Source organism: Halichoeres trimaculatus, unplaced genomic scaffold (assembly GCF_033239565.1).
Source record: "Halichoeres trimaculatus isolate MK-OKI-2021-1 unplaced genomic scaffold, fHalTri1.1 fHalTri1_scaffold_4, whole genome shotgun sequence".
NCBI classification, from domain to species: domain Eukaryota; kingdom Metazoa; phylum Chordata; class Actinopteri; order Labriformes; family Labridae; genus Halichoeres; species Halichoeres trimaculatus.
In genome coordinates this window covers 13,708,642-13,728,062 of record NW_027437182.1, presented here as the reverse complement: position 1 = coordinate 13,728,062, position 19,421 = coordinate 13,708,642, and the positions used below count along the sequence as shown (strand labels likewise).

At 40.5% G+C, this 19,421-nt stretch overlaps 1 protein-coding gene across 2 annotated transcripts in view; it reads right to left on the bottom strand.

Moving 5' to 3' along the window:
• The window catches only part of kdm4b (lysine (K)-specific demethylase 4B), a 46,085-nt gene that overhangs the window by 18,589 nt on the left and 8,075 nt on the right, over positions 1-19,421 (bottom strand). For both annotated transcript variants that reach the window (XM_074668163.1, XM_074668164.1), the window contains exons 3-8: positions 19,206-19,381; positions 17,540-17,654; positions 16,901-17,094; positions 9,096-9,145; positions 4,017-4,120; positions 2,088-2,225 (exon numbers count right to left, since the gene is read on the bottom strand). In XM_074668163.1, coding sequence (XP_074524264.1) covers positions 2,088-2,225; positions 4,017-4,120; positions 9,096-9,145; positions 16,901-17,094; positions 17,540-17,654; positions 19,206-19,381 — 777 coding nt within the window. The remainder of the gene's footprint in view (positions 1-2,087; positions 2,226-4,016; positions 4,121-9,095; positions 9,146-16,900; positions 17,095-17,539; positions 17,655-19,205; positions 19,382-19,421) is intronic.

Genomic DNA, 19,421 nt, shown 5'->3' with positions numbered 1-19,421 from the left:
AAATAATAAATGTGCGTATCAAATCCTGTTATGTCTGTGCCTGCCACAAAATTCCATAAAGAGGGGATCCTCAACAGTTCCCTTCTAAAAATAAAGTGATGTTTTTAGACCGAGGACTAGAGGAAGACTTTAGTCCCTATTCTGGACTGAAAACACTCTGTGGAAACTTGTAAAGGCAGTGACAGAATCTGACTTGCCCAGCAAAGAGGGTATCCCCCAAACCAAGAACAGACACTGACAACTTTTTGGCAACGGTTGAGCTCATAATTGAGCAGTACTTTACCAAAAGTTAACAAATAAAAATATACGTACAGACTACACATTAGTGTGGTCCCAAAATCCCTTCAGAGATCAATGAGTATCTGAAGTTCTGAGAGTGAAATGTTGAACCACTGAATTACTAAAATTAAATGGCTTGTATCGGATATGTAGTCAGAAAGGTTGCAGAAAAGGTTAATTAAGACTGTGAAGTCTGAAATAATGGAAGTGTGAGTACATGCCCACACAGCACACAAGGACTGCTGACAGTGAGTCTGTGTCGACTGCTGGTGTGTGTTCGCTTAGTTGGTCAGACAGATGGGTCAGCAGTTGGGGAGCTTGTATTTAAGAAGACTGAGACATAAAGCACGCCCAGGCTCGCTCTCTCCTCCTCTCTGTCGAGGGCTGGCAGCCTTGAACAGTGACAAATTCAATCCGGGGCCCCATTGTTCACTGTCCTGTTTGGTGCTGACAGAATAAAGCTCGGTATGGGGGATCGGGAGGGGAGACAGCCAAACGAGTTAACAGATGACTGCTCGAGTGAAAGACAGAAAAAGAAAGATGGAAGGAGTCAAGTCAAAGATCGAGAGCCAATGTGAGGCTTCATATTTGCCTATCAAGCGGCTGGAGACCAGAAACTATTTAAAAAAAACTTTCTGTATCAACAAAATCTTTGGCCGTTTAGTTGAGTGTAACCATTACCTTTGTTAGGTAGCAGTTACAGGAAGTTAACTCCCAGACATGGAATAGAAAAAAATCCAAACTCAGTCTTGAAGTTACACTAACATATTGATCATGAGTATACTAACATCAAAGCCTCTGTTAGGGGCTTTCTGTTTGTGTCCTTACACAGAATTAATCCGGTTTAAGGAGCCTGAGTGGTTTCAGGGTCCTGTTTGAGGAAATACTGTAGGAAAATGTTGGAAAAAAATGCAAGCTACACTAGCTCAATGTAATAAGACCTTCCCAAGACACTGAAGCACCTGAGTGAAAGACAAAGAGACAGAAAGAGAAACAGATGGACTGGATGAAGGGCTCGTCTCATTGGTCAAGATGTTCCAATCACATCCCTCTGTCTGCTCTAAAAATATGTCATCTTGGATTAGTAGCCCAGTATGGTCCATTCCTTTCTATCAGGCTGAGACAAGTGTGGAGGAGACGCTCTCTTGAGCACTGGGCTGGGTTGAGAGGAAGACTGCTGGAGCCTGGATTACTGGTTCTTAAATTACAAGTGGCCACACGGGGAGAGTAAGAAGGCCGGAAAACTAGAAAGAGGGATGAAGAGGGAGATGTGTTTGTGCAAACTGGCAACTCATAAATCTGACATGCAGCCAAGTGGAGAGAAAGCAGGAAAACAGGGGAGCAAACACACACACACACACACATATACAAAAATTTGCAAACATACTACATGATGGAGGAGAGGAGCAAGTGAATAGGAAAATAAGGCGGAAACAAAAGGGGAGTTTTTTTCTTAAGGACACTAGTTGTGCTGCAGTCCACAACTAACCCGTGCCCTGTCAATTTCACGCTCAGCAGCTCACAGGCAAAGCAGCAGTTTGCGTCAGTGGAAAGATGTAAGGGTACGGTTAGTGTGGGTAACAGATGGTGTGAAGCAGACAAGCAGACACTGCTTTAATATCTCGATATGATCTATTTCTTCATCTTCTCTGAGAAGCAAACAGCCGGGGCAGGAGGGCTGCAATATCAGATCAAACCACTTCAAGTGCAACACCGACATAAGCCTGTGTGACTTCAAAGATTTCATACTTTATTTAGGACAGAATTACCCTAACGATGCTGAGAGCTGTGAGTACTTCTCGTCTTACCTGAGTTGCCATTTTCCCATAATCCACCCAGCGCAGGGTGGCGAAGTTTGTGGACTCTGCACAGTTGAAGCCATGGTTGAAGCCGGCATGGTAGCCGTAAGGAAAGGTGATCATAAACTCGCCTTCATTCTGAGTGATCTGTGAAAAAAAGCAGGTCAATATCTGTTTATTTACTTTCTTATCTCTTTATGTATCTCATCTTCAATGCAACTGGAGTTAAGCATATGTGTCTATATGACCAAAAAAATGCTTGAGTTGTCATTCCTGTTCTGTAAAGCTGACCCGAACTGACAACACATCAAGCCTTTGTGTGTTGGTATTATTTCTGGTTGTTGATCCAATGTTAATCCAGCACTGAGTCCATGAACAATTTTTGTAACAAGGGGTGCAACGATCGAAATTTTCTAGCCGATCGTCGATCTTTAAAAAACCTGACCTGCTGATACCAATTTGGGGCGATACCTTTTTTTATATTTTGTTACTGACAGCATGTGTCAGCATACCTTAAATGTTCTAATCTTATTTTATTGAAAATCATTGAACAACACCTGTGAAACAATAAAATCTTTATGTTTTAACATTAACAACCAATAAAGTGTCCTGAGTTTTAGGTCTCAGAGCAAAAAGCAACAAAGGCCTTCCCGGGGTTATATAAGATGAATTTCATATGTAAGCATTGGCTGATCACCAATCCCTGATCACCGATCACCGATCACCAATCCCCCAAAATTAGGGAAATTGACGCCGATCGATCGGTGCATGTCTACTTGCAACCATTACTCAACATTTCCAAATTTTAAAACAGTATCTGGTTCAACTTCAAATTTACAATTGGAACTGAGGTTTTAGGACTTCCTCTACTCAGCACCAACTTTTCTCTAAACTTTTCTGAGTTGTGAGTGAAATTAATTCAGCTGAACATGAGTCATGACTGCTGCTCCAAGTGTTGAGTGTCTTCCCATGAGCTCTGTGTTATTCTGAGAGTGTTTAAAAATGTGAGGACAAGTTAAGCACATTCTTCTTTAATGCCATGCCCCAAAACTTAAGCCCTATATGCCTGGCTGAGGATCTCGACTTCCTTGTGAAACTTGGATCCAGGCAATCAAGAGACACATCAAGCCAGATAAGGTGACAGGCATGAGAGAGGAAACAGGGGCAGAGGCTGAAAGCAGGAGATAAACTTCCTCAACTAAAGGCAGTGGTGCAGATATCAAACATCCCTTTTTGCCTTTGCAAGAGCGCGGGAAGGCAGTTTTATTTTTAACATGAAACGAGGGTTGTACTGTTAGGTGGGTAACAAGTAATATGTTCGCTCTGATAATGACGTCCTGAGGGGGGAGCAAAGGGATAAAGGGGGGTGGGGGTAACCCTCTGCTGACAGTGAGGAACTTTGAAGGGAAAAAAATGGCACAGAGCAAGCATACAGTCTTCCATCAACTGTACACTGGGAGGATTCATATTTCCAAGTGAACAGAACAAAAGCAGGAAGGTGGAAATCCAATTAAGTTCTCACAGCAGAGGATCAGTGTTACACTGAGTCATTTCATCCTCTGTAACAGATGTGCAACAAAGCTGGGTCATTAACATGTCATTCAAAATATGACCACCTCCTTCTGTAGTTTAAACAAAGGGCAGACAGTAAGGAATACACAACTTCAAGTTTAAAATTATTTTTAAATACCGGTATATAATTCAAGATTTCTAATCTCTTTAGATCAAAGCCTTTTCCAAAATGAGTGCGTTTGTCAACCTAGAAGAGCACATGGCTTATACTGTATTTACATCATTCTGTGCTGGAAAAGAATACTGGTTGAAAGCAACTAATTCTGATGTAATGCTAGCTAAAAAACCTCAACGCTAACAATAACACAAAATTAGTGTCATTTTCACAGTAACAGATAATGTGTTATGAAACATAATTTAGCTCACCCTATCAAAGGGAATGCCATATTTCTTCAGGATAGATGGAGAAATCAGCGTCATCTTGTGGCGAAGGAAGGCGTCGCAGCCTTGGGAGCTTCCAGGGAAGAATCCTGTGCAAAATGGAAACAAAAAGCAGGCACTGATGATGTTTCGCTGACAAACCAGAGGAACTAAAATTGGCCATTAGAAATAGAAATATCTAAATCTTAAGTATGCAGACAAATGTGCGGTGTATACGGTCTGAACAAAATGAAAATGATATAAAATGATAAAAGCAGGCTTTAACTTTCTTCTGTAGATGTACTGCAAGGTCTGACATCTAAATGTCATGCAACCCATGAGGCTAGATCTCAAGCGGACAGTCCTTATTTGAATCCAACTTGTGGAATTTCCGGCATGTCACTCTACTCTCACCCTGTTTCATGCTCTATCCAGTGTAGTAATCTTTCTGAATTAAAGTGATACCCCAGGATGCAACAAGTTGGGTCCTATCACAAGGTTTAAGGCAGAAATTACCCCTACAGCAGTGTTTTTGTGCAGCAGAAGCCCCGGGCGCACGCACCAAAGACCCCACCCTGCTCGTCTGCCGGGTTTCCTCTGCACTCAGACGGGGCCATATTTTACTTGACCAAAAACACAAATAAACAGACTCCCACCGAAAAAATCTGACATCGGTCTGCGTTCACGCTTTAGTTAGAGAATTTTCAGCGCACTACTTTCACACAAAACACCGCTAAATTAGGCTCTAGTTCTCATCGTGTCTCTTGGTCCTGGCAGACTACCTGCGTTTTTTTATATCTAGCATGCTGCACGCGGACTGATACACTAAGTGACTATCGCCTCGTAGCCAGCTGTGGCTCTGCAGCGGAGGTAGCGCCGTTTTACGACACGATGAGAACTAGAGCCTTATTTTTTCGGTGGGAGTCTGTTTATTTGTGTTTTTGGTCAAGTAAAATATGGCCCCGTCTGAGTGCAGAGGAAACCGGCAGACGAGCAGGGAGGGGGTGTTCGGTGCGAGCGCCCTGGGCTCCTGCTGCACAAAAACACTGCTGTAGGGGTAATTTCTGCCCTAAACCTTGTGATAGGACCCAACTTGTTCCATCCCGGAGTATCACTTTAAGGCAGAAACATCCTCAAATAAAAAAAATGAATAAAATAAACACACACACACAATTACTGCATTTCTGAGATGGAGAAAATCAGAAATGATGTGAACACATATTGCAATAGTATTATTAATGAGGTTACATACTGCATTTAATCAGATGAAACTAGGGTCTTTTTAGTTGTGTTGATTTTTTTTTTAACAGTGATAAATGTGCTTTTACGATCCAATGACTCAAAAGTAGATTCTGCAGTAGTAGATTCTGTTTCCAAATGTTTTTTCGCAGTTTTGGTATAAAAGAATAAGTTGGCATGTAATATCAAAAGCAAAGCCAAATAATCTTTGCCATTGAAATGATTTCTCCTGCGGTAATACAGCCATGTGTTTACCATCCTACTGTTAATCCCACACACTAGAAAAGGTAATCCGGTTACTGGTTGATATGGGCATGAATTAATTTATTGCCCAAAGTGCGGAATGATCACATTGGCATAGAGCATGTAAATGTATTGTTTGTTTACCTCTAGGTTTTATCTGCTGGATTGTGTTGCAGCATAAAAAAGACAGAGCACAGCTCAAAACCAGGAATGGCTGCCATCACTCCCCAAAAATCCTTTTCCTATTCAGCACATGCAGAGATATTTCCCAGATGATATACTTTGCAACTGAGGGGAAATGTCTGTGCCATCATCTTAAGAAGCAGCAGCACAATGAAGACTGGAGACAGAAGCATCCAATTGTCCAAAGCATGGTCTAAATTATTTACCATCGTAATTAATCTCCCAAAAAAACGTATGAATGTTTAAACAGATGTGCTTTACTTATTGATGACTATGTCCACCAAGGTTGATTACAGGAAGATCTGTAGTCCTCGGACCCAAACAAAAGCAAATTTGTATTCTGTTCAATTTTATGTTTTTAAATCTGTAACAAGAGCTTCCATTGAAGCTGCAGAAAAGTTGCAATGTTCGTCTCTGTGTTACCAAACAACCAGCCCACTCTCTTCAAACACAGACTGCTCTGAGATCATTACACACCCCTTTGACATTTTGGGTTTTCAAAGCCCTGACTCTCCAACTCTAAAACAAAGGCTCACTTTTGCTCTTGGAGACACAGAGACTCAGGCGCCCTCTGCATAATCAAAAGCCAGAGTTTTTGTTCCATCACTTTCTCTCCAGCTCTTTACTGTCTGCACCCGCCGGTGCCTCAAAGGGGGGTCCATCCAAGCCTCCACCCAGTTAAACTTTAATGTGACTGACAGTATAATCGGCGCCCATTTCATCCTTCATTTTCCCTGCATTGTTTCAACCTCTGTTCCACCCTACAAAGCAAGAGAGGGATAGAGGGCCTCTATTCTCTCATCGCCTGCCTGCTTGTTGGAGCTGATAAAGGTGAATAATGTGCCGACAGAGCCTGGGTATTAATCCCCATTAAAATGCAGCTGGCTCTCTGAGCTCTCTGCGGGGTAATATTAACTTAAAGGCTTCATTCTGTCCTTTTGAGTTTGAAAATTAAGTTCCTCCCTCCAACCCTGCTCCGTCCCCGCCCTGCCACCCAATACGTCTGCAGCCGTGACGAAAGTAATGCAGAGATGAGGAGCGATAAGAGCAACGGCTGTCACTGCGCCAAACGTTTGGAGAGGAGTTTTCAAGTAACAAGACCGTTGTCCCAGCCACATTACGTGTTCCTGCTACGCCCATAACTGTCTTTTTAGGACGTCGTAAACAGTTGGCTACCTGAGCCGACGATGGCTTTGATAGGTCAGTGGGTGCTTGTTAAATAATGTTGGCACTGCTTCCCTCCCACTGCCAGCTGCTTAGATAAGAGGAGAGAGGATGGCTGCAATCTGACTGTGACTGAAAGCTCAATGCTGACATGAAGAGTGATAAGAAATGTCTATAGCGTACATTTTGACTCTGGGGCTGGATTGTATTTCATCAAATAATGAAAACGCCAGATAATTTGCACCCTTTAAAATCTGTCATTGAAGCTATTAGGGTTTTTTGTATTTAAAACTCCCATTACTTAAACAGAAAACATAAAGTAGATATGGACAGGATGATTTAGGAATGAACTGCGAATAGCTGTAATTACTTGTTTTAATAACCTTGGGAAAACACTCACAGATGTGACAAGTTTAAATGCTGAAACAATTAACATGTCACTAAATTTTAAATGACTTAACTCTGCAAGGACAAGTTTTTTTTACAGTGACCTGAATTGTCTATTAAACTACTACAGTTGTACTATCTCCACCTGGGTTTTTCAAATGTAGTTCTGGATGTGCTAAATCTACCTGATGAAGATTGCAGAGATAAAACAATATAAATAAAAGCAACAACTAACTTGAGGAATCTAGATCTTATGTCATTTAAAACAGTACTGTGTTTTTTGTATGTATTTTAGCAAACAAGCTGCATTTATCTACCTGTATTCTTTCTATATTGCAAAATACGTATGAAAAAAAAAGACATTTCATTGTTCCATCATGTTTTTTACAACATGAAAATGCAGCACAGATTGCCCGTCAGTCACACATTGTTACACTAACATATTCGAGCCATTCCAGTACAAGAGATGGACAGCGAGTGACAGAGGCTCTGCATTGGTGGTTATTGATCTGTTCTCCACTCTTTACAACAACAAGGACAAACGATGTGTCTCTTTAATGTGGCTCAGACTGCGCATTTCTTGGTCATCATTCGTACATTTTATAAATGGAGTTAACGTAAGTTCATGAAGGACACGGAAGTCATACGCCCAGCTGTGATCAGCTGACAGACTGATGTTCTAACCTACCCCTCTCAACCAATCACAGCGTGCGTCTAACAACAAGGCGGTGTATTTAAATCACGTCTTCATTCTCAGTTATTCCTGCTACCTCATTGTTGCTCAGCTGCTGCTGTCACAATCATCCCACCTCCACCCCAGCCTCCTCCTATTTAGCCTCATGTATGTATCTTATTGATCTGTATGCATTCATTTGTTCTGTATGTATACGGGGGGTTTGCTATGCACTCCCTGGAAAGCTCGAGCAAGCTGCTCGGCTAACCCAGGGAGTACTCTGAAAAGCAGAGCTTTAACGCCAATTCTAACTGTATCCATTTGGCAATAAATGGTTAATCTATGACGAGAGTGTTCCTGACTGAACTGAGTCTAAGCACAAGTTAATCCTTTATTGATCAAAACATGGGTAAGCAGAAAGAGGGGTGGAGAACTCAAGTTTAAGTAAAATAGAGTGCTGGTAGGAGATGTGGTACATCAGAGACAGCTGAAGATGGGTTAAGAAAAACTAGAAGCACAGACATTCAAGGCCTATTTTTCTGAGTTATCTGGATTGAAGACAAACTGAATGTCAGAAACAACTGACAGTCTAATGATTGGGTCTAAGATTCAGTGGAGCACACCTAATGTGATTAAGCAGGTGATGAAAAACCTCCAGTTTGCATTTGACAATGAAAACTGATTGAACTCCACTGTACACGCTTTAAATGTTCCCTCAGACTTATTGTACTTCAGTTCAAACAGCCTCTATTCACATTTTAACATCTCCAGCCCTCCTGATCTTCACAGTACAAGAGACTGCACACACAAAGTGCTTCAAGCTGCTCGTCTCTCTGGAGCACCACTTCACCACAGCCAGGTGACAAAGAAATTCATGTATTTCCTGGTGGTGTGACGGGAGGAATATTGAAGTTTGTCACCCACTGAGAACATGCAAAACATGTTTCAATGTGTGGCCCACAGGGTACACAACACAGTTCACTGTGAGAAGCCATGTGCCAGTCAGATGGGAATCTGCAGTCGGGTTGTTTCATTGTGAGGGGGTAAAGGGTTCCTGACAGTGTTGTGCATGCTGTGCTTAAGAGAATTGAGGTGGGATGTAGCTAAAAAAGGTGAGCGTGTTTGTGTGCGGGTATATTATCTATGCATGTGTTAAGAGTGTGTGGTGATGATGAAAAGCGTTATCAGAGCCTCACCTTGTGCAAGCCTCTCAAGCCTCTTGCCATGCTCAGGTGGGACACAATACCTGTAGACAGAGAAAGAATAAAAGATCAGAAAGATTGAAGGTTGTCTTATTCTTGAAAGAAAGATTTATACAGCTCAAAGACAAATTCAACACAATGCACAAACACTATTATGAAAAGGAAACACACAGAAATGAGGAAAATGGTTTTAACAGAAAATAGATGAAGTTTCTGTTTAGTACTGTTGATTATAATATTGAATATTTAAGGGGTAAACAAAAAAGATGTCCATAACCAGTCATGCTAAAAAATTAAATGTATATTTTAACTAACCATAGATTGTACTGAATGACAGACATCATGGCAGCTTTCCAAAAGTGAAACCAAAACAGCCAAAGCTCTCCATACTGACTCACCACTCACCAAACACTTAAAAGAAGATTTAAACATGGTGTCTGTCTTTGCTCATTATACTGATGCTAATTTATTTAAATTTTTGAGTTTCAAGAGTTTGGATTTTAACAATTGGACTCAACTTTAAGAGGGGGTGCTGTGCTTTTGTTTTTTTGTCTTTATACTGTCCCTCTGGTATCTTCGTAGAAGCTTTATATGATTTGCAGATCAAAAGAAACACAATTTTTCTCACACTGCTGTTTTATAAAACCCTCAATTTAAAACACTTTGTTTTAGCTTTGGTCTCTTTAAGGCTCCTCACTCATCAAAACCCACCTCCCTCTCATTGGCCAGCCCTCTGGAGCCTGTAAGCAGAGCTATGGGCAGACTAATATTTTGAAGCCTTGATGTCTTGTTAGGAAATCCTGATGTGATGACCTCACAAGTCTCTGCTCTGTGTGTGTGAGTGCAGGGAGCAGGAGTTGGAGGCACTTTGTGAATCTCCATATACAGCTAATGCATTTAACATACAGCAGTCAAGGCTAACACACTAATGTCAAACACTTAAGCAGGGGAGAAGAAGGGGAAATGGAAGGGCAGTGGAAAAGATTAAATGACCAATGAAGGGCAGGACAAGGAGAAATGACTGTTTTGGGAGTGCTGGGTTATTTCAGTGCCCTCAGCACTCAACATTTTAACAAATGAAATTACCCATAACACCCACCTCAACCCCTCTCCTCTCTTCTCTTTGTAACACATAATTCCATGACACAAACCAATCATTAGACTCTAAATGCTGAAAAGTTGCCGTAACCATCACTTTCCTTTATTCTATTCAATTTCTATGTCTGCAGGTGTGCAAGTTTGGCTTTTTTTTGCTTTTTTTATTTCTGTTTTTTTTTTTTTTTATTCTTTTTCTTTCTTGGACTTTGCCTCTGTCTTTATACAATATCAACAAAGAGGGCCTGTTGCATATCTTCAGTGTTCAGTTTACACAAGACAGGCACTGTCAGGTCTGTACCATTACACTAAAAGTAGAAGGCAAGTTTATTTGTAAAACAGAGTGGGCAGCAGCCAGCACACAGCTTGAATTTGAGCTCTATTTTTTAAGACGTTATACAATGCTCTATAAGGCTACAATCATTTCCTCTGTGGTTACTTAAATCTCCAAAGACACTGAACTTTGGACTGGGGAGGCTTGATTTCTTCCTATATCCTCCATGACATATGACTATCTGACATGGAGAGAGGTGAGAATGAAAAAGAAAGAACAAGTTGGAGGGAGTGTGAGAGGTGGCAACATGAGGAGACGAAAAAAGAATGAACAGGAGTGTAAGACGGAGAGGGAAAAATAATTCACAGAAAGTAAGAGAAACGTTGATTCCAGTCAGAGGTGTGGAGACATGGTGCCACACTGCCACCTGTAGACCAACGATTAGAGCTTCACAGAGGGGCTGCTTAGGTTTCTACAAGGATTCAAGACCACAACAGTTAGAGTTCTTCATACTGTTATGGAGTAAACATGATGTCTGGTGAATTTAAACATGTGAGCACACCACCTCATGGTAATAACTAATTTGCTTCGAAAGAAGCCCTTGATTATTTTCAGTTTTAAAATCATAAAGGATCTTGCCACTCCTGTAAACCAAAGCACGTTTAAAATCAAATGCCAAACAGTTATCTTGCTCCAGGTTATGAGATCACTTTTTTCATAATGTCTTATTCCAAGAGCCAGTTACGAGCAGGAGCAGCTGTCCAACTTAACTGCCATGCAAACCGAGCAGCATCACAGTTTGTCTCGTATCTAATTTTCTTGATATGTTTTGGGAGCAATAATGTGCATTACAGCATTACAGCTTGTTGAACAGACTGAACTCCCACTGCACTCATAAAAGAGACATTCAACCATAGGTTAAGTCAGGACGCAAGGAGAAAAACAGGGTCTGGTTGGAGGTGTAGTAATATGTTACAGTGCTCGTGTTTAGCTACACGTCAGGGATCAGAAGATGAAATTAATATTGATCTCTCATTTGACTCTCAGAGAGAGAGCGTTTAAGTAGATTTCCTAAAATTATAGGTGTCTGCGCGCAAATCAGAGCAGTTTGCACCACAAAACCTCCCTCACATGATCCCCTCCACCCCAGCATCAAACTAAACAAATCAGCCGTTCAGCGTGTCTCCTCCTGTTCCCCCCCTCCTCCTACAGCCACAGTTGCCATAGCAGCAACACGTCTGTCACTCCGGCAGCTGAGAGAGAAACGCACAAATACAACAACATGGAGCAAACGAAGGGCTGAACTTTTCCACCCCGCCAAGGAAGAGTTTGATTTCTCTGAGGTGGGCAGGCAAACCTGGCGGGTGAAATTAAGCTGTCATGACAGCATGAGAAGCGGCACAGCAGGTGTTTGTGTGTTTAACTCCACTGCAGACCTCTAAAACCTGTGTGTGTGTGTGTGTGTGTGTGTGTGTGTGTGTGTGTGTGTGTGTGTGTGTGTGTGTGTGTGTGTGTGTGTGTGTGTGTGTGTGTGTGTGTGTGTGTGTGTGTGTGTGTGTGTGTCCATCCTTCTAGTGTAGCCATATCTGGTTGATGTTAAGAAGCAAAACATTAATGAGTCATGAATAAGACATTTTCTCTTATTTAACATAAAAACATTACAGTTGGCTTTGTATCTATCCCAACTATTTTAACAAATATTAAAAAAATCAATAAATGCTTGTCATACACTACACTGTGATCCGTGCTATAGTAAATGCTAGGTTTTTATTGTAAAAGCAGAAGTCTATCTGCGTGAATTATTTAGCAATTTAAGTCGTGTCTCTTTCTACAGTTGGATAAAAATGAAGCAAATAAGCACTCAGAGAAGTCTTGCTCAAGTGATTAACTTTCTTTTTGAGCCCCTTAAACCAAAGGAAAAGATATTTGAGGTCTCTCTCATAATTATCTGCACCACCTGTAGCTTTTAACCATTTTTATCATGCTTCATCATTTGATGCATGAGTAAACATACTCAAATTAGACCAAGATTGCAACGATTATTTCATGAGAATAATGGAAATAGTTGCCATTGGAATTAGATGTATTAGGGATGTTTCAAAGCACTAATTTCTGAGCCGTTTGAAGGGACATTTACTTATAACTAACCATCTTAAACAACCAGAAAAGAGTCAAAACTGAGCACAATGGATCAGACAGTCAGTGGGTAAAATCTAATTGGTTGGCAAAGTATAGCTAACACCAGCAAAGCTAGCACTACAAGTCTTTGGTCCTCTTCCCAAGTTAACATCAGTAGCCTGTTCTGCTTACAGAGTTCCCCTGCCAAATGCTTAAAGAGGGGGTATTGCGTCTTTTAGGGCTTCTACTGTCCCCCGAATACCCCCATAGAATATGATTTATACATGATTTCACATGATCACAAGATGTACTTCATAAAACTTCATAAAGAAAACCTTTTTTCTCTTTTTTTTCACATTGGTAATTTAGGAAACCATTATTTCAGTCTCTGTCTGAACAGTTCATTAAAGCTGCTGTCTCTTTAAGGCTTCCCACTCAAAAACCCCCTTCCCTCTGATTGGCCAGCCCTCTGGAGCTTGCCCAAGGCAGAGCTCTGCACATACCTTGGTGTTTGAGGCCCTGCCCCTAAACATGTCATGGCTTAGTTACAATACAATGAGCACATTGTTTCAGCAAGTCTCTGGAAGATCTAGTGCTATTTCTATAAGGGACTGTTTGATCAGTTTACAGACAGATTCAAGGATTTCTTCAACATATGAGTATGTAGCAGATTCAGGTGATCACGAATTTAGTATTCTGTCCAACTACTACTTTATATGTACGCTTTAAGTATAAGAAAGCATAACACCCCCTCTTTAAAAATATCCCTCCAATTTTTTTTTGGTCTGCCTGCCCTTTTGCAGATCTGATGCCATGTTCAGAGGCAGAGTCGGATTCAGCAATGAAAATAAAGAGAAAAAGAATGTTGGAGGTCTAAAGGCAGACAGAAAGTGACAGACTGCTAGGGTTGTGATCTGTTTCACGTGTGTGTGTGTGTGTGTGTGTGTGTGTGTGTGTGTGTGTGTGTGTGTGTGTGTGTGTGTGTGTGTGTGTGTGTGTGTGTGTGTGTGTGTGTGTGAGGCAGTAGTAGTCTTTATGGTAGGCCCTGACTTTGATGGCAGCAGAGTTGCAGGGGGAATGGACTTAATTTCACATACGGCTGCACTATGAGAAGGAAGGCAGTGAGGGTGTGAGGGTGTGTGTTTTAAGGGGGCATGCTCTGTTTAACAGCCTGTAATTACCCCACCACACACCAGTGTCAGGGTGAAAATGATTCAATTTCGGAAAAATTGAGGTGTAAAGGCTTGGTGAGCACAAGAGAAAGAGTGGAAGAGTAGAAGGGAGAACAAAATCAAGTGCCTGAATTAAAGAAAGAAACCGTTAAAAAAAAAAAGGGAAAAAGCACCCAAATGGTTTGCATCCCTCCAGCCAGAATGAAAAAATCTTAAGAAATGGCAGAAATTATGATAGGAGTAAGGCGGAAGGACACCTGGTGGACATGCTTCTACTGCATACTAAGACCCTCATGTGAAGGTAACTCAGATGATATGGAGCACAGCAACAAAAAAAGAACAGCTTAAAACTTCACAACTCTAATGGGGAATGGCTTAAAAAAGGAGAAGGGTGGTATTTTTCTTTTTTTAAATGCTTATTACTATGCATCTGTGACCTTCTCATCGTTTTGTTCTCTAGTTTTTAATCAAAGCTAAAATCACAAACCCAACCCAACCAGAAAACAGTCTAGCAGTAAAAACTTCTGCCCAGTTTGGGGTTTGACACCAGCTGAAAAGAAAAATCAGCAACAGGGCAAAACCTGCACTGAGTTTTATAAGCATGGCACAGCCAACACCGGGCCCTGCCTGCCAAACAAAAGAATGAGAATCACAGCTTGGTGACTGTCACACAGACACACAAACTCAACCTGTAGGCTGTAATGATATCTTCCTGCTCCTAGTGAGAGGTGTGAAAACGAGACGGAGAGATGATTTTAATGAGATCGTATCTCAGGGAGGTGAAACTAGTGACTGAAGCATGCACACACACCCTAACAAACACAAAGACACACACACATTCCCACAACAGGAGGCGGACAGGAGAAGGAAGCAGTGGTGGGAAAGCATACTGTGACAAAAGTGACGACAGGTGAGAGAGCAAATAAAGAAACTGACACACACACACACACACACACACACACACACACACACACACACACACACACACACACACACACACACACACACAGAGGAACAGATAATATTGCATTTCTAAATTCTTCTACATTGTTTCACCACCTGCAGAGACACAGATGGAAAACAACGAGAAGGGAAATAAGGGAGCAAACAAGCTCACACATAAAAAAAAGAGAAATGTGGGGGCAGAACGGAGAAGAAAAATGTATTTTTGATCCTGCACAGACCTCCAAAGAGGGAGTGACACAATTAGACAGAAATTTACAGATAACACACAAAACAGACACAAGCAGGAAAACTAAACTCTCTAGTTGCCATCAATACCAACACGACAGGCACCACAAATGAGTCAGTGAATTTCTTTTTCATGTGGTGTTTTTCTTTTGCTCAACATTCTTCAGAGATGAATTATTCAAATCGTAATTGTTGAGAAACTTTGAAGATGAATCAAACTGATTCAAGGGGGAAAACGGAAGAGAAAATATATCCCAGCAAAACTCCAACTTTACAAATAAAGACTGTAAGAAAAACAGACGATGAACAGAGCGGAGTCCCTGAATTATTCATTTGATGCTTGTATTTAAATCTCAAAGGTCAAAACACAACACTACAACAAGAAAATTTGTCAAGCAGAATTTTTATCATGATTTGGAATCACAAACTCTCAAATGTGTGACAGATGAAATGCCTCAGCTTGTGAACACAACAGAGCAGAGTAGGCTCTATGTTGCATAAATCATTTGTTTTGTAGGATGCACAGTTGAAGGACATTCTGAAAAGAGCATCAATGCTGTTTGATACAGAGGCAGTATGAGAGATGTAAATAAAGACTTTATTTTGGGGGGGGGGCTAGTCGATATTCAGTAATTTTTGAGAAACCAGTGGTAGGTTTGGAGCAGAATCTAACAAACTCATCTCCAAACAATCTTGTGACTGAAGCATCTTCAACTTTCCGCTCCTAAATACAGGTTTGAGTGATGCAGTTGCCAAAAAATTTTGATGTTGAATGACCAGCTGAAACGTCTCACCTTCCAGCTCTGATGTTCAAAAAAGAGCAGATAAAAAAAATCCAGAAAATGTGATATAGGAGGGACATACACTACAGCTCATGGGGTCTGACCAGAAGAGTTATCCTCTGATTGTCTCCTGGAAGATTTTTTTTTTCCCTAGTGTGAGATCAAGAAGCTGGAAGAATGTCAAAACAAGAACCTCTGGTTCAAGATTATTTTAGAGAGTCAGAAGCTAAATTTAAAATACTCTTTAAACTGTCATAGAGCTACTCATGAGCTAACAGGAGGTTATTCAGAGGAAAGTGTTTGATAACTGCACACTTTAAAGCACTGTTTTCCACCACAAATCAAGTGTCTCTGCCTGTCTTGTGCTTTTAAATATTAAGTGTCTCATAATGCATTGCTCTTCTGAAGAAGAGCTAGATCAAAGTAAGTAGATTGAGGGGGGACTCCTAATAAAAGGAATATGAAGTAAATTCTTGTTTCCTGTTGACAAAGTACTTATAACAAGAAAAAAAGGTAATACAAAAAATAATGTCACTGCAATGTCTCTTCTCTGAGCAGTCATCCCACATAGATGAACATTTTAGAAAGCAACTTTTCCTGAATTTTAGGGAAAAACATACATGGCTCCTGATTTCAAATGGACAAAACCTAGCAAGTTTAACCGATCTGTACAAAATAAGACTATTGATGTACACATATTGCTGCCACTGGCATTGTCTTTACCCAGGATTAGTTACCTCAGGGGTCTTGTGGAAAAAGAGAAATGAAGAAAAAGATCAACCATTCTTTTTGCATTGTTATTTTAAAATCTTAGGGGTTTTTTTTGACAATAATGGATGATTTTTTATGATGGGAGGCATTTTCGTGGCCACTAGTCAAAGGGATCATGTACTACATGCCTCTGGCCTATCATTATTTGTTATCCAATTCAATGTGAGATCAAAATTATCCTAACAAGTCTTATCAGAGAAAATTCTAAATTTGGCGATGGATATTCTGAAACACCTGCTGTGTTGACTATAATAGGCAGCAGAATTCAACAACCATAGTGTCTGAAGATATGGGCATAACTTGTAACTACAGACCGAAATCTGACATGGGTGCACAGCTTCAGCATGTGTAAGCTGCGGACTAGCTTTGAGTATAAAAACAAGAGGAGTCACTGACCAGGACTTGGATTGCCCAAAGTGCAGGTAGTTGATGCTGTAGAGGTCCATGTCCTCAGTGTGCCAGGCAAATGTGGTCTTCCACATGCCAAAGTAGAGGTAGGGAGTGTTGACGCCCTCGATGACGATGCCACACTCCTGCTCCACCATGTCAAGCAGTGTGTTGAGATGGCCGATGTTCCACTCATGGACATCCTGACAGACAGACAGACAGACAGACATTTTTGTGATTAGTATGAGTGGTCACTGTCTGCTTACTGCACTCAAAGTGGTCCTCACAGTCTATCACAGACTGTCCACAAGATGGTGCTGTAAACAAATAAAAATGTTCATGCTGGATCTGAACTTTGGTATTTAAGCTGCATTAGAAGAAAAAAAATGAAAACATATTTTAATTTATCTCTGTATTGCTGACATAGTATCCAAATCAAAATCAATTAGTTAAAAAGAAAATGTGAAAATCTTTATATCAGCAAACCTGTTAGAACTGCAGGATCCACATAATACAAATGTAGTTAAAAGCCAGTTTTTGGTTTAAACTTTTTTTTTCTTTATGTTATAACAGTCACATCAAGCAGTTTCTGTATCCCTAATAAACAGGGCCCTTACAATTCAACAGTATCACATTCTTCTCCCTCACCTCGTCATAGATGGAGCCACTAACATCAGCACCATAAATGGGTGACACAAACGTCAGGTTCTTCCAGTACTTCCTCTCCAGATCATCAAAGTCTTTGTGCCTGGGGGTGCAGTACCTGAAAACAGGAAGAGTCATACTGTCAGCTGTGATCAGAGGGAAGACCTTTGACCTGAATAAACATGAGGCAAGCAGCCAGGATTAACTGTAGTCCAACCATTTGTTTTCAGTCACTAGTACCGAGAAAGATTGTTTGCTAGCTTTGGGGTTCAGGATCCATAAGATACAAATCAATCATTCAAACAGGTGCTGCTTATTCTATGCTGGCCTTCTCACTCTGAAAGTAAACAGTGAGCTGCCAGACTGGAATTGATACAGAAATATGTCAATATAGATAATTATCCCATCACAATATCTTCAATTTATGGGATATTGTATATATGACCTGTTATATCACATGATACATACATTTTTGCTATATCAGGGGTCACTAAACTTTTCAGCTTTGACCCCCCAATCCCCACCCCTGCACTCTGCTGTCCACAGATCTGCTTCTGGACAGAGCAAAAAACTGGCAGATAGATGCATAGCCATTGTGGCTAATGTGTGTACATTTTTCAATATGATACAATAATCATTCAGTTTCATCTTTTAAACACTTCTTAAAATGTCATTTCATTGACAGTTTTTAGTTCCTAATTCATGCCATTTTAAATTTATTTGTTTATCTATTTATCTTTTTTCATCCTATTTACTTGTTTATATTTTAATTACTTTCTATTTTCACAACTCTTTACTTTTCCACTGACCTTTAACAGGTTTTACTTTTATCTTTTTTACATATTAATGTATTTCCCGCTCTTCTTCCTGTCAGTTCTTTTGACTTTTGTGTAATTATATTCACTTTAATCTCATGTTAATACATTTTCTCCTCCATCTTCTTCAGCTTTGCTCCACATGAACATTAGTTTGTGTTGTTTGATTCTTCTGTCTCTGAGGTTTCTGACATTGTTGAGTAAGTATTTCACCTAGGTTTTTCGTGGTCAGAGTTTTTCCTTCATGTTCAATGTCTGTTTGGCACTTTGGGTTTGGGTTCTAATTAAGTATTGAATGGCCTATCATATGATGTCGTTGGCACATTGAGCCACTAGAGGGCAAAATAGAGACTCAAATAAACTAAGCCCCAAAGCTGTATTCAAATGCTGAAATAAAATTATCAAGCCTGCCCTTTGTCCTACTGGTTTCAAACTTTAAAACCGCTGACACATTTTTTTATCAATTAAAAAATGTTTTGTTTTGTTTTTTTCAATTTAGGTAAATTTGGATAAATGTCATTTGCAAGCATTCAAGTGGGAACAGGGGACTCCCATGTTGTCAACAGTGGTGGGAGAAATTTAAACTATTTGTAATTATAAATAGTTTGACAATTTTATTACATTTATAATTAAAACATTTTTATTAACTAAAAGCCCATTATTTTCATTTTTATATTTGATTTAGTCAGAAGTTGTTTCACATTATACAAAACATGTCTTGGAAAGCAGAACTAGTGCAGAAGGCTCTTCTTATCTGTCCTAAACTCTTCCTCATGCATGGCTTACAATGTTTGCGGACCAAACAAAAGCAACCAAGGAGAGTAAAGAGGCCACTGCACAGGGGAACGGCTTACTTCTTGCTGTTGGCCATCTTGCGGTACTCTCCCACAGTCATGGACTTCTTCTGGATGTTGTACTGAGTGAACAGACCCGACTGTCCAGTCACCACCTGCATGATGGGAGCTGGAATCACCATTTCCTCAATAGTGTCATAGGATTTACGTGGCTTCCAGCCCTCAGGGGGGATCACCTGATGCAAGAGGCAGATCGTCAAATCATTGGTTAAGTTC